This window comes from Heptranchias perlo, chromosome 4 (genome assembly GCF_035084215.1).
Source record: "Heptranchias perlo isolate sHepPer1 chromosome 4, sHepPer1.hap1, whole genome shotgun sequence".
Classification (NCBI taxonomy): Eukaryota; Metazoa; Chordata; class Chondrichthyes; order Hexanchiformes; family Hexanchidae; genus Heptranchias; species Heptranchias perlo.
In genome coordinates this window covers 31,974,010-32,000,266 of record NC_090328.1, presented here as the reverse complement: position 1 = coordinate 32,000,266, position 26,257 = coordinate 31,974,010, and the positions used below count along the sequence as shown (strand labels likewise).

The 26,257-nt window shown below is 41.7% G+C and overlaps 1 protein-coding gene across 3 annotated transcripts in view; it reads left to right on the top strand.

The window, feature by feature from the left end:
* The window catches only part of arhgef28a (Rho guanine nucleotide exchange factor (GEF) 28a), a 406,494-nt gene that overhangs the window by 281,325 nt on the left and 98,912 nt on the right, over positions 1-26,257 (top strand). For all 3 annotated transcript variants that reach the window (XM_067982722.1, XM_067982721.1, XM_067982720.1), the window contains 8 exons: positions 79-200; positions 4,226-4,366; positions 7,272-7,522; positions 9,204-9,329; positions 9,416-9,533; positions 15,093-15,347; positions 17,302-17,378; positions 19,587-19,765. In XM_067982722.1, coding sequence (XP_067838823.1) covers positions 79-200; positions 4,226-4,366; positions 7,272-7,522; positions 9,204-9,329; positions 9,416-9,533; positions 15,093-15,347; positions 17,302-17,378; positions 19,587-19,765 — 1,269 coding nt within the window. The remainder of the gene's footprint in view (positions 1-78; positions 201-4,225; positions 4,367-7,271; positions 7,523-9,203; positions 9,330-9,415; positions 9,534-15,092; positions 15,348-17,301; positions 17,379-19,586; positions 19,766-26,257) is intronic.

Genomic DNA, 26,257 nt, shown 5'->3' with positions numbered 1-26,257 from the left:
TCCCTTATAAATATAGCTTGCATTTTCTACAATGTTTTAGTTACCTATGTGGAACTATTGTCCTTTTTGTCTTTTTAGAAGGATCATGGAGCCAATGGAGGTGGAGATGGATGGCTATGTTTCTAGGAACAGATCACAGTCTGAGGAATTACTTCAAACAATGGGGTCATCTCCTTCAACAGAATCGCTTGCACTAGAGGGTGAGCATCCGTGAACAGTTGCATGTAGAGAGGATAGTTATCGGCTGGTGATGTAATCTGATTTTTATTTTACTGGGGAATGATATGGCTTCATGGTCAGATGTATTTTAGAAGCAGCTACAGTAGCTGAGACAATAATTATAGAAGAATGACCTGTATTAATTAAATCCCTTGCCATTATTTCAGTTCTCTTGCACCTAGTTATTTCTTTAGAGCCACACTGATAACATAGGCTATAGGTGTCTTCAGGGGCAGCTCTGTAGAAAAACTGACAAATCGATGCTTCAGACTGGGTTGAAGCAGCATGATTTGGCTCATGGAAGTTCTGTCCTTCATTACATTCTTTGCCATCGTGGCATGTATAGTGTAGTTTACATAATCCTGCTATTTTCACTTCTACAACCTTCTATGCTACGTCCTTGCTAACAATTCTTGGTACTGGATTTGTTGTGTCTATCAGCCAGTTTTCTTCAAGTCATATATGTCCTGTGTTGCTACTTTAAAGTATCATTCAAGCATCATGTATGTGCTTTTAAAGCCATTCAACTTTTCTGGTGCTCCTGAGAGGGCTCTGAGTCACTGACTCTAATAATTCTGTACGTAACCTACTACCCATGCTAGTTACCTCCTTTGCATGGTTAGGGGACATCTGTCACACCCCCCCCCCCACCCCCCCCACCACGAAAAATCAGCTTGCATTTCACCATTACTGTGGTTACCACTTTGTCCAGGACCTATTTGGTAAAATATGCTTTCGAATTTGGCGCTGAGCTATTTCATACAAATGTTGTATGCTTCAACAAACAAACTTTTCAATAGTTGCACCAGTTCAGTGGCTCATTCTGAACATCAAGGATGTTACAGGATCATTACATAGAAGTTACAATACAGAAACAGGCCATTCGGTAACCCTCACCCCGCCTTCCTTCTACGTCCAGGTCTGGAAGATGCTCTTACCCGAGTCACTTACAACTGCACTTTCAAACTCCCAACTGCTTAGCCTTTGGCGCTCCATTCGTCATGATACTTCTGCAACTGTTGATCTGCTCAATCACTCCCTCATTTCTACCTTTGATGTCCTTCTCCCCAGTAAAACCCATATTCTGTCCCACCCTCATCACCCCTATCTTTGCTCCCTCAAGACCAAGGGGCGCAGACTTCAACGTATCTGGTGCACAACTGGTTTAACCATTCATTGCCAGGTCTAGATCGCATCAAGCACTATTGGGCCTTGCTCACATCTGCCAAAACCGCTCACTCCAGGATCATACAGGGCTTTGGCCTGCAGCACTGCATTCAGTTTTGGTCTCTGTACCTAAGAAAGGATATACTTGCCTTAGAGGCAGTGCAACAAAGGTTCACTAGATTAATTCCTGGAATGAGAGGGTTGTCCTATGAGAATAGAATGGGCCTATACTCTCTGGAGTTTAGAAGAATGAGAGGTGATCTCATTGAAACATATACGATTCTAAGAGGGCTTGACAGGGTAGATGCTGAGAGGCTGTTTCCCCTGGCCGGAGAATCTAGAACTAGGGGCATAGTCTCAGGATAAGGGGTCAGCCATTTAGAACTGAGATGAGGAGAAATTTCTTCACTTAGAGGGTTGTGAATCTTTGGAATTCTCTACCCCAAAGGACTGTGGATGCTCAGTCGTTGATTATATTCAAGACTGAAATTGATAGATTTTTGGACTCTAAGGGAATCAAGGGATATGGGGATCGGACGGGAAAGTGGTGTTGAGATCGAAGATCAGCCACGATCTTATTGAATGGCGGAGCAGGCTCGAGGGGCCGTATGGCCTACTCCTGCTCTTATTTCCTATTTTCTTATGAGCTGGAATTTCCTCCAGTTAAATTGTAAAGACCGAATCCATTGTCTTAGACCTGCCACAAACTCTGTACACTCTCCAGTGATTCCATCCCCCTCCCCAGCCACTGTCTTAAGCTGAAGCTGACTATTCGCAACCTCGGTGTCCTATTGGATGCCAAGCTGACCTTCTGACCCTATATCATCTCCATCATAAAGATGCCTACTTCCAATTTAATCCAAAACTCTGCTGCCCATATGTTAACCTGCACCGAGACCCACTCACCCTTCACTCCTGTGCTCGCTGACCTACTCTGGCTACTGGCTTCCCCAATCCCTCCAATTTAAAATTCTCATCCTCGTATTCAAATTCCTTCATGGCCTCACCCCTCCCTTTGTAACCTCCTCCAGCCCTGCAACCTTTGGTGAAATATGCTTTCCTCCAGCTCTGGACTTTTGTTCAGCCCCCAATCCCTTTGCTACACCATTTAATGGTTGTGCCTTCAGCCCATCTAGGCCCTAAGCTCTGGAATTCCCTCCCTAAACCTCCCCACCTCTTCTTCTTTAATACCATCCTTAAAACCTACCTGTTTGACCAAGCTTTTAGTTACCCTTTCTAATATCTCCCTTCTTTGGCTCGGTGTCAATTTTTGTCCAATTATGCTTCCGCGAAGCGCCTTGATATGTTTTTCTATGCTAAAGGCGCTATATAAATGCAAGTTGTTGTTGCAAATCTAGCAGCATGGATAAAAAGTTGATTGCGGGTAGGAAACAAAGTTGGGGTAAATTGACGTCGTTTGGATTGGAAAAGTGTTGAAAGTTGTACATCCCAGAAGTCAGTGTTGGGTCCGTTTTTGTACTTGGTGTATATATAGATGATTTGGAGCATAATCTTAAAATTTGCTGATGACACAAAGGTAAAGAGTTTAGCTAACAGCAAGGACTGTACAAGATTTCAGGAAGATATCGACAAGTTAATGGAATGGGCAGAAAGGTGGAAGATGCAATATAATGTGAATAAGTGTGAAGCAATACATTTTGGGATGGAAAACAAGGAATGAGAGTATACACTCAATGGAAAAATGCTGGGAGGTGTGGATGAAGAGAAAAACATAGAGGTTTAAATACATCTTTACTCGAAGGTGCAAGTGCAGTTAGATAAACCATAAAAATAGTCAACAACACTTTGGGTTTTATAAATGGGGCTTAGAGTACAAGAGTTAAGAAGTAATCATAAATTTGTACTAAAAATTGGTTAGGCTACAGTTGGAGTACTGTGCAGTTCTAGGCACCCCATTACAAAAAAGACATTAAGGCCACAGAGAGCATACAGCATTTTTTCACCAGGATGATACCAGGATTGGGAAACAATAGTTATGAGGAGAGAGTTGAGATGCTGGAACTATTTGCACTGGAGCAGAGAAAGAGGAGACTTAATAGTTTTTAAAATTATGAAGGGTTTTGGTAGAGAGAACTTGGATTTATATAGCACTTTTCACAACCTTAGGACGTCCCGAAGCACTTTACAGCCAATTAAGTTTTTTTTTTGAAGTGTAGTCACTGTTGTAATGTAGGAAACGTGGCAGCCAATTTGCGCACAGCAAGGTCCCAGAAACAGCAATGAGATAATGACGATATAATCTGTTTTATTTTTATGTAAAGTGAATAGGGAAAGACTATTTTTCTCCAGTTGGGGGCTAAGTGATAAGGGGTCATCAATTTAATATTGACATGAAGATAGTGAGTAGAGAGGTTAGCCATGAGCTTTTTCCTACTTTGATAAAAAGTTGTCTAAAAATATATTAGTGAGAAAACATTAAAAATATCAACAATTAAATTTAAAATAAATGAAACACAAGCAGGTCCATCAGAATCTGAAAGAGAAGGGACAGGTTAATGTTTTGGATGAAGAACCTTTATCAGAATCTTGTCAGATGTATGCCAACAATTAAACCTCAACTTCATAAAAAATACCCTTTTATAACCCAAGTGACAGTGTTTCTTGGGCACAAATGTTGATCTTCAAACAATTATTTTCGAACATGATCAGCACTTTGGGGTAATTTTTTTTTGGTGAACTGTTGGGATTTCAGGATAATGGGATGGGTGTGTACCTGAATTGTGCGCTGGGAGCACTAGACAAACATTTACCCATGTGTAATTATCTTTCAAGTGAAATATTTTTGCAAGTCACTGACTTTAATTTTCCATTTTACCAGATAATGTGGTCCCCTCATTGCGTGGAGACCTTGAGTTTGATGCACAGGAGTTTAAAGCTGAGTCCTGGAGCCTTGCTGTTGATCATGCATTTAGTAGTAAACAACAGAAAGATCTGATAAAGAGACAAGATGTGATATACGGTGAGTGTGCTATTTTATTAATGGAGGATTAGTAAATGATTGTTAACCAGATTTCATTTATCACAGGTGTTTAATTTTGTGCTGTAGTATTTTTTGCATTCAAGTATGTGCTGGATGCTATTTGGGGTTTTCAAAATGTTATAAAATATTATAAAATTGTCCAAAACAGATTTTTTTTCTCTAGTTGTTCATTTTGAGACTTCTTAAACTACTTATTTTGCACCTGAGGACCGAAGAAATGTTATGGAAAGGTCATTTGGCCCATTGAACTTCACCATTCTAGCTTCTCCAACATGACATCCAACGATGTTTTGAACAACCCCAATATTTTTGCCTCCACAAACATGCCTGGTAGATTACTTCAAATATTTATTGGTTTTGCTAAAGAAATGTTTCTTGGTACCTGTTTTAATTCAGTGTATGTTAATGTACACTTATATCCTCTAGTCCTACTTTTTTGGCTTATTTTGAAGTAATAATCTGTGTGTACCGTATCTATGCCATTTAATATTTTATGTTTTTCATTGGGGCTCATCTATCTGTCCCCTAATGTCTCACCTTCCTGGACTGTAAAACTTTAGTTTTTCTGATCCTTTCTCATAGTTTATCTACTTTACATTTGAGATCGTTCCTGTTGTTTTTTTCTGTACCTTTTCAAATGCAAGGAATTTTTTCTATAGTATGGTGACCAAAATTGGACACATTATCTAAATGTGGTCTGATCAATTCCTTAGCATAACTTCCGTAAACTTGTAATCTACTGTTCTGGACATATTTCCAGTTGCCTTTCTGAGTCTCCTTTTACTAATTCAGTTCCATTTACTGTATGCCTATGATGCACACGTTTTCAACCTGTGTCCAATACTTTACATTTATCAGGGTTAAATTTAATTTATCTGCCCAATTGCATAACTGATCTAAACCCTTTGGCAAACCTTTAGCTATATCCTCTGTCTCTACTGCTCTCTCTCTCTCTTTTAATATCATCAGAAAATTTGACCAGCTAAAAGTTGGTTTGGATAGCCAGGTCATATGTATATTATAAATCACAGGGGTCCCTGCACTGACACCTGCAGGACTCCACTCAGTATGACAGTGTGCCTCTCAAAAGTAGTCTATGTTTCTTTTTTTGTATCCACTTCCATATTCTACTCTGCATTCTAGTTTAAATCTTTCATGTGGAACTTTGCCCAAAACTTTCAGAATGCCTATAAAGAAACTATCACAGGGAATGCCACAATTTAGTGTAAAGTTTTTGAATCACCAAACAGTTCTTATTTTAGAGTATTTAACAGCCTAAATCAAAAAGAATAATCTTCTATTTGATGCAGAAATATTACTGCAAACCTCAGAGTTGGTTATGAGCCTCCTTGGAATTCTAAGGCCCACTAGCCATGTTTGTAAGAAACGTAACACCTCTTCTCCTATTTGAATAAAAATATATCACTGACAGCTTAGTATTAGTTTTTAGACATGATGAGGCATCATGTAAATAGAAACACGAATATATAAATCAGAGCATCAGTGGTAAATATTTCAATATGAACGTAATGGATGCACCAGCTATACCGCATTTTTTACATTGCCTAGTCAGTATAACTGTTCATAAATCACCAGTGTGAAGGTAATTCAAATTGTGGCAAGGGATATGAGCCCACCTGGAGGAGGAGCGATAGATTGCCAAATCAGTACAGTGTAAGACGGACGCTGTTATGCTCAAGTGTGGTGTCCTGTTCAGGCCATGCCTTGTATCCTGCATTCAGTCTGGCCACTGGAGTGCAACGGAAACATTCAAGCCCTGGAAGCAGTGTGGAGAAAGCTGATGTCTAGTGTCAGAAGAGTGAGTTATGAGAAAAGGTTCGAAAAAAACCTACACTCTTCAGCCTTGAAATGAGGTAAATGAGAGGCACCTTACACTAGTATATAAGATGCTAGAAGACATTGCATGACCAACGCAGCAGCCGGGACGCCCGAAGCAGTTTCACATTCGGGCCTTATTTACATTTTCGCCATAGGCTTAATATCATCAGAAAGCTTGACCAGATAAAAGTTGGTTTAGATAGCCAGATCATATATGTATATTGTAAATCACAGGGATCCCAGCACTGACACCTGCAGGACTCCACTCAGCATCTCACCCCCACCCCCGTATTGTATTATGCCTCTCAAAAGTAGTCTGTGTGTTTATTTTTTAACCAGCTTCATATCCACTTCCATGTTCTAATGTGCATTCTAGTTTAAGAATTTAATATGGAATTTTTAATGTCTTGTTTGTGAGAGAGAGAAAAGGGAGGTTGGAGATGAGGAGGTAATTGGAGAAGAAAGATGAGTCATGATTCAAAGTCAAGTTCAGGACTGATATCAAGAAACACTTATTCATACAGAATGATTAATACCTGGAATGGTCTTCCAGGTAGAGAAGTGGAGGCAGAAACTCTGGAATCATTCAAGAGGCAGTTAGATGTAATGGGAGCAATTCTATCTATCGAAGGATGAGCTAGATGGGCCAGGTGGTCTTCCTCATCTGAACTTTGTGGTCATTTTGAAGGTTAGGATCACTCAGTTGTAGCATAATGCAGCCATGCAAAGCCACCTTTTCAAAATTTAATTTAATTTTTTTTTAAAGTCCTGCCATTTAGTTTATATTTTGTTAGAATAGAGTCAACAGTTTATTTGGCTCTTCAGTAATATTAAAAATATCACCGAGATTCCAACCAGTGATCAGAGCTCTGCTTTGCCTGAGTCTGTAATGGTACAGAGCTTGCAGTATAACTCAGTACTGATGGGTTGCACCATTCTAAAACATGTCTTGGTGTTATACTGACACCTGCAGTATAAAGACACAGTAAGAGGAGTACCAGTCTTAAGCTCTAATGTCCCTAAAGTGTTTCTTCTTCACTTGCAGAGCTGATGCAGACAGAGATGCACCACATTCAGACCCTGGAGATAATGTCAGAAATTTTTAGGAAGGGCATGAAGGAGGAGCTGCAATTAGACCACAACATCGTTGACAAAATATTTCCCTCTTTAGATGAGCTCTTAGAAATTCACAAGCACTTTTTCTTCTGCTTGAAAGAGAGACGGCGGGAGTCTTTCGTGGAGGACAGTGAAAGGAATTTTTTTATCAATAGGATTGGTGATATCCTTTTACAACAGGTAAAATAAGAATACGTAGAGCCAAAGTGTGTGCAAAATAGAAATGAATTATCAAAAAAATTTACATGTAAATGTAGCTCTCCTGATGGCCTAGTTAATATTGTGGAACTGAACCATACAGGTCAAAAAGCTCCAATGCTTGATCACCTCTTTGTGCTGAGTTCATTGATATCAACCCCAGCTAAAATCTCAGTCAGGGATGCTACAACTGGATTCAGCAGCTTTGAGCAAGGGGGAGGAAATGTCAGCTGGGGTTCCCATTCCTGGTCATTATCCAGTCAATCATGCTGGAAAGTGTGCATGTGTAGCTAACAGTCGAGGACAGGATCATGCTTGCCTGTGATGTCCTGTCTGGTTGAATGTTCTGCCATCACATTGTTCAGCTTCATGCATGAGGAATGCCACTTGGGCAAGGCGCTGCAGGATACCTGATGCCCGTGGAGCTATTCTCCAGCACAAATCTGTGACTCCAGGAGAGAAAATAAATGATAGCTGCTTTACGTCAAACATCAGTAATCCATTTGCAAGTATAAAAATCCCATGTTTTCCTGCCAGCCATGTAGTATTATGTATGTAATCGCTCCTAGCTATCCATTTTATTCTGCTTAATTTATCTAACTGAGATTGGTATACCCAACATAGAGATGTGTTTACAGACATTGATGTCATCAGTCTTGCAAGACTAATTTCTTGGTTTGGAGAAACCATTGTGGGAGAGGTAGCAATTCTCAATAGATGCATTCAAATATCTTAAAACAACACATAGGAGAATTTCTAAAGTTCCAGCAGAATGACTGCTCTTTAGGGGACAGAGACATTTTCAAACGATGCAGTGATAATGATTGGCCTGTGTTTCTTAGTTACTTATGAAATTTTACTTCTGGGTCGTGTGCATGCTCAAGAAGTGGATAATTAACAGCCTTTGTTTTGGTTAAACGCTACCACGATAAAGGAAATGTCCCAAATTTGAAGGAACACTTCTTTTAGCCATTTAATGTTTATAATGTCAACAATCCTTACAACTTCCAAGTAGCCCTCAGGTCACTTCCAAAACTTTTTTCCATTTTTTTATTTCCCTGTAGCCTGCATAACAGTGACTATACTTCAAAGTAATTCTGAAAGTGATGCTGAGAGGACATTTCCCCTTGTGGGAGAGACTAGAACTAGGGGCCAGAGTTTAAAAATAAGGGGTCTCCCATTTAAGACGGAGATGAGGAGAAATTTTTGAGTCTGTGGAACTCCCTTCCCCAGAAAGCGGTGGTCATTGAATATTTTTAAGGCTGAGTTAGATAGATTCCTGATTAACAAGGGAGTCAAAGGTTATAGTAGGTAGATGGGAAAGTAGGGTTGAGGTCGCAATCAGATCAGCCATGATCTTATCAAATGGCAGTACATGCTTGAGGGGCCGAATGGCCTACTCCTGCTCTTAATTCATATGCTCGTGTTCGTATATAATTCATTGTATATGAAGCACTTTTGGGATGTTTCTGAGAGATGTGATTAGACACTGTATAAATACAAGTCGTTTTTTTTCCTTTAATCTTTTTGACAAACACCATTTCTTGATTAAAACATCAAGCAGGGAACTTTCATCAGGGTGTTTTTGTTTAGAAATGTATTTATATTGAAAATCCTAGGTGAATGGTCCCTTTAATTGACAATGAAAATCCTTTGTTCTTAGTTTACAGATGAAAATGCCAATAAGATGAAGAAAACCTATGGCGATTTCTGTAGCCATCACAATGAGGCAGTCAGTTTCTTTAAAGAACTACAACAACAAAACAAGAAATTCCAAAACTTTATCAGGGTAAGATCTCATTAATCAGTTTTCTCTGCAAGACCAAAAGATGTGAAAACAACAAAGACAAGCTAACGTTTGTTTATTCTTTATAGCAACAGAGTAACAACCTGTTGGTCCGACGCCTTGGTGTCCCAGAGTGTATACTGTTGGTTACCCAGCGTATCACCAAGTACCCAGTCCTGCTCGAACGAATACTACAATACACAAAAGGTCAGTCCCAGGGCTGGTCGGTCTAGGCTGTTGTTGCCTAAAATAATCTTTCCTCACATACAATAGTGACTACACTTCAAAAGTACTTAATTGGCTGTAAAGCGCTTTGGGACATCCTGAGGTTGTGAAAGGCACTATATAAATGCAAATCTTTCTTTTTTACCTTGTATAAAAGGGGATGAGGCCCTTTTGGAGTAAAATATGATATCTTGGCTATTAATTAGCAACAAGAGATGCTGCCCATATTTAATGCAGGAGGCCAAATTATAGCTTCTTATATATCCACTATACTTGGATACGAGTTAATCTCCTGTGGCATTTCATACAGAGGGCGTAGAGTTTGACCTTGCGCGACAGTGTAAAACAAACAGTGATAGCAAATCGGCAGCCCGTTGTACATCTCTACTGCTTTTTATTTCCATTGTCTTGCTATAGGGTAAAGAGGTGATAGCAGTACATTGAATACCACCTAGTAGTTTTTTCCTACACCACTGGAGGCAAGGTGTTGCCAGTGACAAATGTAAATGGCTGGTACTGTACGCTGCTGCTCGCCATTTCTTCTGGCTATGCTCAGACTGCGCTCTTCGACTACCCATACACATGAGCAATGTGGTTTTTACGTTGCTGGCCTAATTGGAACTTTCCCTGCTGGTTCTGAAGGTCTGTGGCCAGAAAATGAAAATCACAATTTGGATTATTAAACGGTTGCACAGTTGTCTGTATCGTCCTTGTTGCTCTGAAATCTGCCTTGCAACATAAATTGGGAATAGATTGCTCAGTGCCAGCAGCCAGAATAAACAGAACTGCTTCTAATTGAAGTGATTCTATACAGTGTAAACAGAACATTTGAGTGTAACTCTACAACTGACTGCTGAATTTCTTTTGGACCTGTTGCAAATTTTGTACTGTTTATTTTGTAACATCTGCAGGAATAATTTTCTATTATCTACAGCAGGTGCAAAGTACTGTTCCCTAAATGTTTTGTCATATTATTGAACTGAATGGGAAAACGTGAAGAACATTTCTTCATTCCCACCACTTTTTTGGTAAACTAAAAATAAATTAACCTTTTTTTAAGCGTGGAATATACCACCATCACTGTGAAGGGTATATTGTTGCCATGACACAATACTATATTTTTGGAGACGTGGAACCAAAAGTAGCGACACCAAATGCCTGAACTTTCTTTATAAAATATGGTTACAGTGTTATGAACAGCTTCCTCATGCTTTATGTCTTAATCCGGTTGGAAATGGGAATATAAAGTGAATACAATTACTATCCACATACGAAGATAACGTCAGCCAGCATTTCTAGAGTATACAATCGCAATTGTGTATAGCAGATAGCAGACTGCAATGTTTGTTGTGTACTGAACTATTGGAAATTGCTTTTATGGAGTGTTTATATTGTGGACGTGGTTCTACTATGTAGTGAAGCTGCAGGGTTCTCTGAACTTGTCAGTTTACATTGTGGGGCAGATACAGAACATTGGCAGCAATACTGAAACGATAATGTGCAAGATCACTAATCTAAAATTGCTCGAGTACTATGCCTTTTGCCACGAGCTCCTGATGTGTGGGTCATGTTCAGCCAGTGGCAGCACCATATTAAATTTAGCAAATTCACAAAGGCCAGTAGCTAGGTGGATTTGTGTTTCGTGTCTTTCCAGTTGTTGGCCATAGTAAATTCAGCAAGTTTATTTTGGTGCTGGCACGAGCACAGCACTCAGCCAAATATAAAAGCAGCTTTAAAGTTCCTGGGAATAGAGCTTTCTGTATATGGAAACTGCATTGCTGCCCCATACTGGTGGTTTGAGAGCTCAGTCTGCCTGTGGCCAAGATAAATGACAGCATGAGGCCTCCAGCGCTGGTGGCAGCAGCCAAATATATTCTGCCAGCATTTTCCTCTGGAGGCCCCTTGGAAACCCACCCCAGTGAGGTGAGTTTTAATGCCTACCAAAGCATCTATGCTGATTAATTTACATTACAAGGTGCATGATAAAAGTTTCATATGGACTTGCGATAGTAATAAATTGTATTTAAAACCATGTCCTAGAAATTGTTTGTTGCTAACTAATTTTATAAAGGGGGTCTGAAATAGGCATTAGGCTCCCTATTTGCATATGGAAAGGGCTTAATGCCTGTTTCAGGTACTGTTACCAATATGGTGGACGGCACACTTTGTAAGAAGATAAGAACATAAGAAATAAGAGCAGGAGTAGGTCATACATCCCCTCGAGCCTATTCAATAAGATCGTGACTGATCTTCTACCTCAACTCTACTTTCCCGCCCAATCCCCATGTCCCTTCATTCCCTTAGTGTCCAAAAATCTATCAATCTCAGTCTTGAATATACTCAACGAATGAGAATCCACAGTCCTCTGGGGTAGAGAATTTCCAAAGATTCACAACCCAGTGAGTGAAGAAATGTTTCCTCATCTCGGCCCTACATGGACAGCCCCTTATCGTGAGACTATGATCTCTAGTTCTAGCCTCTCCAGCCATGGGAAACAGCCTCTCAGCATCTACCCTGTCAAGCCCTCCAAGAATTTTATACGTTTCAATGAGATCACCTCATTGAAACGTATAAAGGTCAACATATTATTTGCCTCCCTAATTGCTCGCTGTATCTGCATGTTAACTTTCTGTGATTCATGTACAAGGACACCCAAATCCCTCTGAATTCCAACATTTCTTAGTCTCTCACCTTTTAAAAAATATTCTGCTTTTCTATTCCTCCTACCAAAGTGGATAATTTCACATTTCCCCACATTATACTCCATCTGCCATCTTTTCACCTGCTCACTTAACCTGTCTATATGCCTTTGCAGCCTCTTTGCTTCCTCCTCACAGCTTAGTTTTCCACCTAGCTTTTAATCGTCAGGAAACTTGGATACATTACACTCGGTCCCGTCATCTAAGTCATTAATATAGATTGTAAATAGCTGAGGCCCAAACACCGATCCTTGCAGCACCCCACTAGTTACAGCCTGGCAAACCGAAAATGACCGTTTATTCTTATCCTCTTTTCTGTCCGTTAAACAATCCTCAATCCATGCTAATATATTACCCCCAATCCCATGAGCTCTAATTTTTTGTAACAACCTTTTGTGTGGTACCTTATCGAATTCCTTTTGAAAATCCAAATATACTACATCCACTGGTTCCCTCTTTTCTACCCTGCTAGTTTTACCCTCAGAAAACTCTAATAGAGTTGTCAAACACGATTTCCCTTTCATAAAACCATGTTGACTCTGCCTAATCTTATTATGATTTTCTAAGTGCCTTGTTACTACATCCTTAATAATAGATTCTAGCATTTTCCCTACTACTGATGTCAGGCTAACTGGCCTATAGTTCCCTGTTATCTCTGCAGCAACCTCTTTTAAAACCCTAGGATGTAGGCCATCAGGTCCAGGGGATTGATCAGTTTTTAGTCCCATTAATTTCTCCAGTACTTTTTCTTTACTAATATTAATTACTTTAAGTTCCTCACTCTCATTAGATCCTTGGTTCCCCACTATTTCTGGTATGTTTTTTGTGCCTTCTACTGTGAAGACAAATACAAAATATTTGTTTAACGTCTCTGCCATTTCCTTATTCCCCATTATAATTTATCCTGTCTCTGCCTCTAAGGGTCCCACATTTACTTTTGCTAATCTTTTCCTTTTTACATACTTATAGGAGCTCTTTCAATCTTTTTATATTTCTTGCCAGTTTACTCTCATATACAATTTTCTCCTTCCATATCAAATTCTTGGTCATCCTTTGCTGATTTCTAAAACCTTCCCAATTCTCAGACTTATTCTTTTTGGCAACATTGTAAGCCCCTTCTGTTAATCTACTACTATTCTTAACTTCTCTAGTTAGCCACAGTTGGATCACTTTTCCCGTGGAGTTTTTATTTCTCAAGGGAATGTATATTGTTGAGAATTATGAATTATTTCTTTAAATGTTTGCCATTGCTTATCTACTGTCATATCTTTGAATCTAATTTCCCAATTTACCGTAGCCAACTCATCCCTTATACCTCCTTAACTATAAGATTATTAATTAACCCTGTCTCATTACACAATACTAGATCTGAAATAGCCAGTTCCCTTGTTGGTTCCTCGACATATTTTTCTAGAAAACTGTCTCGAATGCATTCCATGAACTTGTCCTTCAAACTTCATTTGCCAATTTGTTTTGCCCAGTCTATATGAAGATTAAAGTCCCCCATAGTTATTGCATTATCCTTGTTACTTGCTCCTCTAATCTCCTGATTTATACTCTGTCCAACACAATGGGCAGGATTTTAACTGTGAAAAAACGGGTGGGTTGGGGGCGGGGGATCATTGAAAATTGCAACAATTTCAGACCCTCCTCCAACTCGCCCATTTCCAGTATTCATCGGGGTAGGAAGAGGGGCGGGCAACCCACACGCTCCCAGGAGGTGGGTTGATCACTGAAACCTTTCAAGGAGGCTGTGGGCCTCCCTTTTGAAAGGTTTTGCGATTTCAACCCCTGGGGGCCGGGATTTCGGGCCTTCTCCTTCACGCCACGTGAGAGGAGGCGAGAAGGCCTGAAACTGCAGGTAGGTACCTTTATAGCACAGGTTGTGGGATGGAGGAGCAGGAGTGCTTCCCCCAGGCCGAACAAACCTACCTGCAGCGATCCCTCCCCAACAATCGCAGACCCCCCCCCATGATCACGGACCCCCCCACAACAATCACGGACCCCCCACACAACGATCGCAGACCCCTGCGATGACCCCCGATCCCGACTCCCCTCCCACCTCCCCACCTCGGTGACTGACACCCGACCGCCGCCCATGACCCCTGATTTCTCCCCCCCGCCCGACTGAGCTCCGATGACTGACCCGCACGCCCCCCATGTCCCCCATGCCCTTCCCATCCATACAATCTAAGACTTAACTGAACACTTAACTTTTCACATCCTCTTCCTTGCTCTGCTCCCATCCGACTGAGACCAGCCTGCCAATCAAGCTGGCCTGTTGGGCGGGAAACCGACAAAAAAAAAGACGTCCTTACATCAAAATTGTAAGGATGTACCCGTACTTCCGGGTTTCCTGTCCGCGATTCGACTCCCCCCCGCCCCCTTCTCAGCTCCGGGTCAAAATCCAGGCTCATAACTACTGTTAGGGGGCCTATAATCTACTCCCACCGGTGTTTTGTGCTCCTTGTTATTTCTTAGCTCCACCCATATTGATTCTACATCTGATTTTCTGAGCTAAGTTCCTTTCTCACTACTGCCAGTGCAGAATATGTGTGTGCATGCCCGCCGGAATATTAGACACTTAGCGCCTGTTTTACGCATGGCCCTTAGGTTTATTTCCTTTTAGAGACGAAGGACATGTTTCAGCAGTTAAGATTCAGGCATTAAGTTCACTATTGATGCACAGCACCTTCATCCCAGAATTGCATTCTACTTACAATGAAAGATAGAGCTGAAACAATCCAATAATCCAATTCCATGTTTGCTTCAAACAGATTTTAGCTCAAAGTACCTAACTGAATAATAATAGACTGAAATTTTGTTGTATTGTTATTCCCAGAAGGGACAGAAGAGAATGAGGTTGTGACTAAATCGCTTAGCTTGATAAAAGACATAATAGCAGCAGTAGATGCAAAGGTCAACAAATACGAGAAAGAACAAAAACTACTGGATATCTTAAACAAGTTTGAAAACAAAACATACGCCAAGTTAAAGAATGGCCGCACATTCCGTAAACAGGACCTGGTCAGCAGAGAGAGGGAGCTGCTGCATGAAGGTTCTATGTACTGGAAAACAGCCACAGGACGATTGAAAGGTAAAATACAAAGTTCTTGAAGTCCTGAGCACCCTCCTTTCCCCCTCTCCTCTGCTCCCTCCATACCTCCCCCTCCCGGTGGGTGTGAGTGATATAATGAGGCGATAGTTCAATGTCAGTTGCCATTACAAATCCCCTTTGGGCAACCCCTTAGTTGCCTGTCTTGTGTGCTTGTTTATCCATCCTATTACTTCTACAAAGTATATCCCCAGTAGCCACAGCTTGGGAGGTAGAAGGCGGCTGAGATTCCATTAAGAACATTTTCAGATAGTCATGGTGGACGACCTCATGCTGGTCTGGGCCTTGTGTGCCCGGCTGCAGACTGCAGCACCTTACGTGGGCTAGGGCGGTCTGACTCAGCGGGATGTGTGGCAGGGAACCAGACATGTTGTCATCCTGAGAGAGGACAACAGGTTCCTCTCCCCTGGAGCCATTGCCACTCTTCTGGGACTGCACCTCAGCACGTGGTTCGGCACAAAAACTGTGTAGTAGTGTTGTGACACTCTGGAAGCCCCTGTCTGCACTGGCCCCCAGAGCCATCTGGAAGCTATCTGAGCCTCCATGGCAGCTGTGTGATCTGCCGTGGAAGCTATCAGAGTTGTTAGCAGAGGCTCCATCATGGTGCACCCCACTGCGGTGTTCATAGAGTTGACCACTCGTTCAGTGTTAGGCAGAATGGTCTCTATGCTCCATGCGAGCCCCGACATAAATTGAAGCTGGACTCCTCCATGCTCTGATATACTGCACGCAAGCTTGCTGGCAGGCTTCCCAGTGCACCTAGCACATCCTGGACCATCAACCTTCTTTGGTAGACTGGGCCCTCAGTCAGCATCTGAGTCCTATGCACCAGAGCTAGTATGTGATCTCGCCCTCTGGTGAGCTGGATCCTGTGACATTCTATCCCCCTGCCCTAGCTTCTGCACACTTGTTGCCAGTGATTCACCACGTGAAGACCCTCCCTCTATCCTATCCTCTAAAGTACGTGTGGTGCCAGCCTCCGAAGTGGTGCTTGCTAGGGTCAGATTGAGTGACACTGCAGCTTCAGAAAGCCTGGCCTCCTCTTCCTGAGTGGCACGAGGTGTCGATATTTTCTGAACCTGAAAAGAGAAGGACAAGGTTTCGTTTTTAGTGTGAAGGGAGAATGATCAGGCATAATTGAATTTCTAGGCCTTTATGTCTTGTGGTTAAAAAAAACTGATACCACCAGCCCATATTTCCAAGGAGCCCCTGGAGGGGCCCCCATATTTGGCTGTTAATGTGGCCTTGTTTGCATGAGGTTATTCTGGTTCTTATTTCTCAATTCTGATAAACAGACAGAAACAGTAATGAAGAATTACATTTTTATCTGCCAGTTTTTCTGAGCTTAATAAGAGAACAGGATATTTTTTGCACTTTTTGCTCCCAGGTCAGATACGAAGCAAAGCTCCCTCTTCTCTGCCTAACAAATGGCTCAACCCAACCTCAGACGAGCACACATTCCTCACCAGTGTGATGCATCCTATTTTGCCAGCCATCCTTTTGGGTTCTCTGAGATTGCCTGAATTGTGGGCAGTATTTTGTTGTGAACTCACACCCACTTGGAGCTGGGTTGAAATAATTGAGATTCAGTTCATACATGAGACACTTAAAGCCAGTAAACAGAGGAAACTTTCATCTCATCAGCATTAGCTAAATTTGAACCCGGAGCTCAGAGGGGAAAAGATAGTGCCCAAGCCTATTGCACCACTCGGACCCCTAAATAAACTTTATTTTCAGATTTTGAATATATTTCTAAAACTCATTTTGCAGTCATACGAACTGCAATCAATAATAAATGCTTGGACCTAAGATAGTGCTCTTGTTGTGTTGATGTACATCACTGGAGATTAGAAAGAGATCTGAAAACTAGATACAAAGGTTGCACAAATAATTCATAGCTGTGTTCTGTGTTTTAAGTTATGCTACTTTGTTTCAGATATCACAGCTCTGCTCCTTACTGATGTGCTGCTTTTCCTGCAGGACAAAGACCAAAAGTATACTTTTGCCACTGTGGTGAGTTCAACTTGATTTATCTTGAGCATATCAAAGTTGGCTTACCATGAAAATATCAGCCGTTTCTCTGAGGTTACCGTTGATCATCTGTTGAAGTTACAGTGGGAATTTGGGAAAACCCCTGTGGAAATTCTGCCTCCTCATTCTGTACCTGCAGATTTCCTTCTGCTTCTAATATCTGTAGTGGAATTTGATGCTGTGCTAAATCGCTGCAGTATTTGACACAGTTGATCATACTGTCCTTCTCCACTCTCTGTGTTGACCAGATCCATGGAACTGCCCTTGCGTGGCTCCGCTCCTACTTTCTTGGCCGCAGTCATGCATTTCTAGCAATGGCTTCCCTTCTCCGCTGAAGTGAGAGAGACAGATAGAGCGGGGCTCCACCAAGCACCTATTCTTGGCCCGCTCTTTTTCCTCAACTATCTGCTGTCCCTTGGTGACAAAACCCATAGGCATCAGGGTCAGCTTCCATGATGATAGATAGCCAGTGCTGTCCCATTTCTCTCAACCTTTCAATCACTTTGTGCTGTCAAACTGCCTGACCAACATCAATTCTTTGACGAGTCACAACTTCCTTCAGCTGAACATTGGGATGACCGTAGCCATGATGCTCAGCGCTCGTCACTACTCTGCTTCCTTCACATTGACTCCATCCATGCTTGGCCTCCCACTCAGGTTCAACAATCTTGACACCTTGTTTGACCATGAGCTGTGCTTCAAATCCAATATTCTCTCCAGCACCATGATTGCTTCCTCTGCAGCGTTGTCTGCATCTGCCCCTAACTTAGCACCCCCTCCACCACTGAAACGTGCTTTTATCACCTCCAGACTCGATTATTCCAATGCTCTCCTTGCCAGTCTTCCTTTGACCATGCTCCATAAACTCCAACTTGTCTAAAGTGCAGCTGCTGATACCCTGTTCCACATATGGCCGATTGCGCATCACTTCCATTCTCTCGGACATACCCTGCACTCTTTCACCAATGCATTAAATTTAAAATTCTCATCTTCAGGTCCTTCCATGACCTTGTTGCATCCTAGCTCTGCAGTCTCCTGTACCCTGGAGTCTTCCAACTTTGGTCTCCTGTGTATCCCACCATTGTTTAGGAGCTTTCCGCTGCCTGGGCTGTGCCCTCTCGAGACCCCTCTGCCTCTCTTCTCATTTAAAAACCTTCTCAAATCCCGTTTCTTTCTCCCAAGCCATCAATCACCTCTCCTAAACACTTCATTCTGGCTTGGTTTTTCCTCTCCTCTTAGTACTATTCTGTAATGTGATTTGGTTTGTTTTGAACATTAAAAGTGTGAAATAAATGTAAAAATATAAGTTGTTGCTGATATACAGCAACAAAATAGACACAGCTAAATACATCTCTGTCTTCACAACTTTCAGCAATGTTTGCTAGAGAGCAATTGGAAATAGGAGATTAGCTGATTTTTATTTTTCCCCCACCCCAGCCCAGAGATACTGAAGTAAATTATATACCACCACAGCATAAACCAGGGATTAAACCTGATACCCCCCTGGTCTGTGTGGCTTATTTCCACGAAATGCAGTGTATTTACACACTGAACCATTGGGAGGCATAAACATGGAATATATAGAAATTTCAACATGGGAACAGACCATTCGGGCCATCCAGTCCATGTTGGCATTGATCTTGATCTGCCATACAAGCAAATAGTTCTAATTGGATTTACCCATTCTGTTCACATATCCCTTCATCCCCTTTTCCTTCATCCGCCTATCCAATCTAATCTTGAATGTTGACATAGTTTCTGCCTCAACCACTGACCCAAGAAGTGAATTCCACAGCGTCACGACTCTCTGTGTAAATGTGTTTCTCGTATGATGTGCAAGTTATTTTTTTACCATGACGTTTATGCTCAGCAATCAAAGTTTACCTCTGCCAGGGAAATTTTTTCAGTATAACCAATAATTGGCAGTTTTTCAGAGACAATGGGAACAATATTGAACATCTGTGTCTCCCTGTGATGTATCATTTTTTTATCCCATAGAAATTCACTGGAAGGCAACAAATTAAAGATACAAATATCTGAATATAATTTATTTATTAAATGCAAATATTTAACTATCTCTATTGATCTTCTTTGCATAACTTTGAAAACATTGGACATAAGTAAGACCAAATTAAATTGGATTACAGGCTTTTTGTTCATTCACATCTCGTTTTGAATTGTTCACATCAGGACCAGAAGCCTGCAGTTATCTTGCTGCAGAAATTAATTGTTCGAGAAGTAGCAAATGAGGAGCGAGGAATGTTCTTGATCAGTGCTTCATCTGCTGGACCCGAAATGTACGAAATGCACACAAACTCAAAGGAGGACAGGAATAACTGGATGAGACTGATCCGAATGGCAGTAGAGAGGTACTGTAAGACTGTCCTATTCCCATTTCAGTAAACTGTGGTGACAGAACAGAAATTACACAGGAGGTGATGAAAATTGTTATAATATATTGTTTCTATTGTGAATTTTGTCATGCTTAATACCCAACATTTTAATCAGTTTATTTTCTGCCACAAATGATGCACAGTGTGTACCTGGCAGGAGACATTTTACTTCAAGCGCGGAATATGGACTCTAGTTATCAGGCATGCCAGATTTTTAAAAAAACGGAAGTATACAATAACAGATATTAAAGGTGAATTAGAGAGGTAAATGAGTTGGTTAGGTGCGTGTATCTGTGCTTGTTATGAATGTGTACAGTGCTGTAGATATCTTCTTGGGTTCAATGATGTCAGTTGCTTCCTTAAGCGGTCGAAATATCTTACTTTTTATGAGAGTTGACTCACAATGCCCTCTATCTACTTGTATGATGGAATGTAACAATGGCATCTGCTTATGACCTGGACCAGATACTCACGTCTTTTGCACTTGGATTTCTTCAATCTCTCGAATGGCGGGCCTTGTGAACACTTGATCAGATGAGTCTTGATATGAAACATTAAGCTGTTTTATTTCCTGCCAGTTAAACATACAGAGCAAAGTTACAATCGGATTCATTTATTTTTATCAATACATGTCTTTGCGTAATAATAGAAAAATAATGTAAACGCTAGGATACCCCACTTTAGTGGGTTGTCATGCTACATTTAAAGCTAATCTTCTAACTCCTCCTAAATTCCATTCTTCTCATAACCCTTTGCTGCCTGACTGCCTCTAGCTTGTAGCTACATATTTTGTGTTCTTTAGCTAAAAGGAACATTAATTCCGGGGGTCAATGCCAGTCTGTATCTGGATGTTAAGAGCTCTTGAACACACCCCAAGCTGAATAAGTCTCAACATACTGGAAAGACGGTTTTCACGGAACTTGTTAGCTCTTTTTCTTACATTCTCGTTAAAATAAAAGCCGTGATCTTCCTTTTCCAAGTCCATGATGAAGCTTCTCTCCACTGCAGTGTTGTGCGGTATACTGCACAACACTGCCGTGGAGAGAAGCCTTTTATACATTATGAGCCCCCTCTCCACCCTACCTCTTGCGACCAGCCCATGTTTTTGCACCTTAGATACCTGCTCAACGAGGGCCCTGGTTTGCTCATGTATATTTTCTGTGTTGTGGTACAGTGATTGTGCAGAGATGTCATCAGTCATGGATACTCTGTGTAGTTAAAATGTTTGAAGAGCTTACTGTATATCTTTCCTTCTTCTTCAAAGACTTTTTATTTTGATGTAATCAAATAAAACAATTAATGTGTTCGCTCCAGAAATCCTCCATTGTCATGGATTGTTTTCTAATGGGTGGTATGCACCATTTGCATGTGACAATAATAATCCTTTTTATTTATGTGTACCAAACAATTATTAGTAGATACACATGGCTACATGTGCCCAGTCAATGACACCCTGTACATTGCCAATTTGGAAAACCTTTAGCTGCCTTTAGATGTCGACCTTGATTCAGTGGTAGAACTGTCACCTCTGAGTCAGAAAGTCGTGGGTTCAAACCCCACTCCATACACTTGAAAACATGTACACTGACACTTCAGTGTTGTACTGAGTGAGTGCTGCAACGTTGGTATTGCCGTCTGCTCTTTCAGGTAAATGTATAAGATCCCATGGCACTTCAAAGATGAGCAGGGGAATTCTTCTGGTGTCCTTAGCAATAGTTATCCCTCTCCAACATTACTACAGCAGATTATCTGTTCATTTATCTTATTGCTGTTCATGGGACCGTGCTGTGTGCATTTCCCTACATTACAACAGTGACTACGCTTCAAAAAGTAGTTAATTGGCTGTGAAATGTTTAGGGATGTCCTGAGATTGTGAAAAGGCGCTATGCAAATGCAAGTTCTTCCTTGCCTTTGTTGCTGCTGGTAACTGTTGAAGTGTATGTAGGTGGATGTGTGACAAAACAAGGCTTTAGTTACCTCCTTAATGGAAAAATGGATGAAAAAGCATCTGTGATACCTGAAACAAATTTGTGGCATAAAGGTTGAGAACAGTGGTGGCCTTCACTACCACTGGTAGTGATGACTGAGTGTCCTTTTTGGTCTTTGTAGACCAGATGACCTGAGCTGCTTCATGCACTGCTCCTCTGTCATGAGTCTGTTGTTTGAGGTAGCTGTTCTGTAAGTTGTGCACCTTGTTTATCCTCCATGCTTTTAAGTCATACTCTGCTGTTGCAATTAGACACCTAGCATTGGCCACTGTCTGCATGCTGTGTGCCAGAAAACTCTTTACTACTTACTGCTCCCAGTTCTGTGATTACTGTTTACTTCCCTTAGTGCAGTGGTGATACTTCAAAATCTCCTTCATTAAGCTGTCTACTGCCAGCTGTGACCTCCGGAGTTCAATACTCACTTCTTTTGAATCCTCCCTTTGTAAACCTGCACAAGTTTCTCATGAATGGCTTTTAATAAGGCCTTCACTAGCAAAAGGCTTGCTTTTCTTCTTACTAATTTCCTAAGAATCCATTTTTGATTAGGAAGGATGTACAGAACAACTCTAAACATGATAAATAGTCCATTATGCTTGGCCCTCCGTTTCCACTACACAATCACCAGTGGCACATAAGCTGATACTCTGTCCCTTAAATGGCTCATGGATCTTCCCTCTCCCAACAACTATGTCTGAAGCTGGACACTGGTTCGTGGACGCTCCAAGCTGACTTCACACTGTCTATAAGTCAACTTCATTCCACCACAGGGCCTCAGACTTGAACTTTTGACTGTTTCATATGGTCTCCTGCCTCTCCTCTGTTTACAACTAGGGCATGTCTCTTCTGATCTCTGCTGTACCTATGTAACCTGAATTTCCTCTATGTCCTTTCATATATACATTTTGTCTGCTGCTCTGGACTCGAACCCATTGCTAATATCTCCCTTTTTTTCCCTCTTGGTCTCGTTCAAGCCCTTCTATCTGTCTCCTCCCTTCCTGTCACTCAGTCATGTCACCTATCATTTCTGCCCTCTTGGGTACTTTACCCCCCTAATCCGTACCCTAACCCATCACTACTCCTCAGCCTACCTGCTTTCCTACTGCCATTCCAAGCTTGAATGCCCCTTGCATAAGCACACAGCTACCCTCGGTGCCTCTCTTCGTATTCTGCGAAGGGCCCATTGAGGCATCCGTCACTGCCAGTTGCGAGCAGTAATCCCAGTTGCCCCATCCTCCTCTCCCACTGGCCTTCCTGCCCAGAAAGCCCGCTGGCTAACCTAGTCAACTCTCTTTCAGTTCCACTCACCTCACCCAGTGCTACCCCATTGGATTCTGGCAACAGATCAACAAACACTGCGCCTTTCCGCATTTCCCTCCAGAATGTCCATTCACAAACAAACAAGCCCTTGTCACCCACAACCTTGTTCTGGGGATGACACCTTGCCTCTTTCTAAAGCCTCCCCATCTAGCTATAGTTTCAACCACTTGCCCTGCCCAAACTGGGACAGTGGCGGTGTGGCTCTTATCACTAAGACACATCCTGGTCAGTCCCCCTACCTTTCTATACCTTCTATTCTTTCAAGCACGTCACCTCGTTGCACCCCATCGCCTCTCCTTTAGAATCATCATTTTCTAATGCCCCCTGCAAGCCCCATACCAAGTTTCTTACCGAGATATCTTCCCTCCTTTCCTCTGTCAGCCTCTGCACTGAGTGACTATTGGCTGTCTTTACCCTTTGTTCTTTGATTTCACGTCCCTCCTATCCTCCCTAAACCCTCCCTCCAATTAAACTCTCCTCCCATATCCATGGTCATCCCTTCAATCTTGCTATTTTCCATGGACTCTCTACCCCCATGGTCTCGATCACTGACTAGATCAACTCCGACCACTTCCTCGTGTCCCTTGCCACCCACGTCTCTTTACCCCCTTCCAACCCCATATCTTCATCCGTCCCTGAAAAAAAAATCCCCCCCCCCCCTGCATGTTGCTTACAACTGCACTTTCAAACTCTCAGCTGCCTAGCCTTTGGCCCTTGATCCTGCACTCGCCACAATACTTCTACGGCTGTCAATTTGATCAGCTAGTCCCTTTGATGCCCTTGTCCCCAGAAAAAGCTTCACTGGGTCTATCCCAGTCGTTCTCCCTGGTGTGGTCCCCATTTTCACTCCCTCAAGTCCAAGGGGGACAAACATGATCGTATCTTTTTTACCTACTGGTTACCACATCTGGCTGAACCACATCAAACGCATTCGAGTCTTACTTTCCACTCCTAAAACTTGCCACTATTAAAGATAACCCCAGGCTTCTTTCACCACTACCCACTGTCTCTTTAAACCCACGTTATAAATTGAAGTTGTTTATTACAAGAAAGAAATATGCACTGGAGCAATTTAAATCAGCAGTTAAATACGATGACACAGTATTTGCATCCATTAGTACATTGAAGTTTTTGAGTCCAACATAATAAATTGCTTTAGGGTTCTTATTCTTTAAACTGTTTCCTTTGTTGCTTTTCACGCAAATGCATGCCACGGCGCTCACAGAGTTCTGTCTTGCCACAGTGACCTGGACTTATAGCAGATCTGAAGAAACTGGAGAACAGGCCATCAGCTTCTTATTTTGATCACAGTCTAAAAACACCTTGGAGCACAAACCTGTCAATCATAGACACATATCTTAAATATGGTACTATTCGATTGACTAAAGGACCTTGTCCAGGCCTTAAATGCTCAATCAATGCTCTATGCTTTGACAAGGTATAATTGGATTAGTCTTGCAAAGAGCATTCAGCACCTGACTGATCTCCAAATCAAAGCACCTGGACTGTTTCCTCCATTGGTTATTTTTTGATGGCCCACATCTGTGTCTCTAGGACCTACTAAATAAAACTTTTCTTCAAAGAATCCACAATCTGATTAATTATTGTTCAAAAGCCATTGGGTCAATCAATAGTGTCCAAATCCAGGAGAGAATTTCTGTTGTTATTAATGCATAATACTCCCAGATAGAAATGACACACACACTCATTGCCTCCTTCTAGCAAGTAGTTAACAGTAGTCAGTTTGCCCAATTAAAATTCCATGTAAGAAGTTTTGGATGAGCTCAAATTAATGGAAGGTGGAATATGGGAGGCCGGCCAGGAGAGCATTGGAATAGTCAAGTCTAGAGGTAACAAAGGCATGGATGAAGATTTCAGCAGCAGATGAGGCTGAGGCAGGGGCAGAGAGGGGCGATGTTATGGAAGTGGAAGTAGGCGGTCTTGGTGATAGAGCGAATATGTGGTCGGAAGCTTATCTCAGGGTCATACAGGACGCCAAGATTGCAAACGGTTTGGTTCAGTCTCAGACAGTAGCCAGGGAGAGGGATGGAGTCGGTGGCTAGGGAACAGAGTTTGCAGCGGGGACCGAAGACAATGGCTTTGAACTTCCCAATATTTAGTCGGAGGAAATTTTTGCTCATCCAGATGTCAGACATGCAGCGTGTCAAATCAGGACAGTGAATGGGTCAAGAGAGGTGGTGGTGAGGTAGAGCTGGGTGTCATCAGCGTATATGTGGAACCCGACATGTTTTTGGATGATGTCGCTGAGGGGCAGCATGTAGATGAGAAATAGGAGGGGGCCAAGAATAGATCCTTGGGGGACTCCAGAGGTAACGGTGCAGGAGCGGGAATGCCAGTTCTGTCACAGTAGGGAAATTGTTCAAGAACCTATTTTACAGGACACTGTAATCATTCATCTAAAAAGAATAGAAATTTTCTGGAACAGTCAACATGGTGTTAGGAGCAATAGTCATGCCTTGCTAATTATTTAAATCCTTACGAAGATCACTAAATTAGATTACCATTATTCAGTGGATATAATCCACTTGGACGTTTAGAACTCATTTGATAAAGTTCTGCATCTAAGATGTTTATATAAGGTAAAGGCGCATGAAATTAATGGCAAATGGGTTGGTTGAAAATTGACATGGTATTGGAAAGCAGGTAATGATAAATGGACATAGCTATCTGTGGAGCAGTGACTAGTGAGGTTCCCATAGTGGTTTAATCTGGATCCCTTTTCGTAAATGGCATGGAGGAGGAAATTTCTTCTCAGATTTGCTGATGAGCTCAAGCTGTATGGCAAAATGAACAGTTTACTGGATATTGGCAGCATTCAAAGGAATGTGTACAAATGAATAAATGGGCCAGTGAGCATAGTAATTTTTTGCATTTGGTGACTTATTAGTTTAAAAACCTACCTTGTGTAAAAGAAACACAGATTTTAATTCAGTTACATACAAATATTTGGAAATTGATAAATATATAGAGCATGCATGAATTATTCAGCTGTACACACTTTTTGCATATAAATCACCTTCAATCTGGTTCACAATCATATTTTTCTAAAAATAAATGTTGTCCTGCAATTGTTTAAGTAGTCAGATGTAGATCCAAAGGATCCCAGACAGAGTGATAAAAAGTTCTTCTGTACCATTTAGTC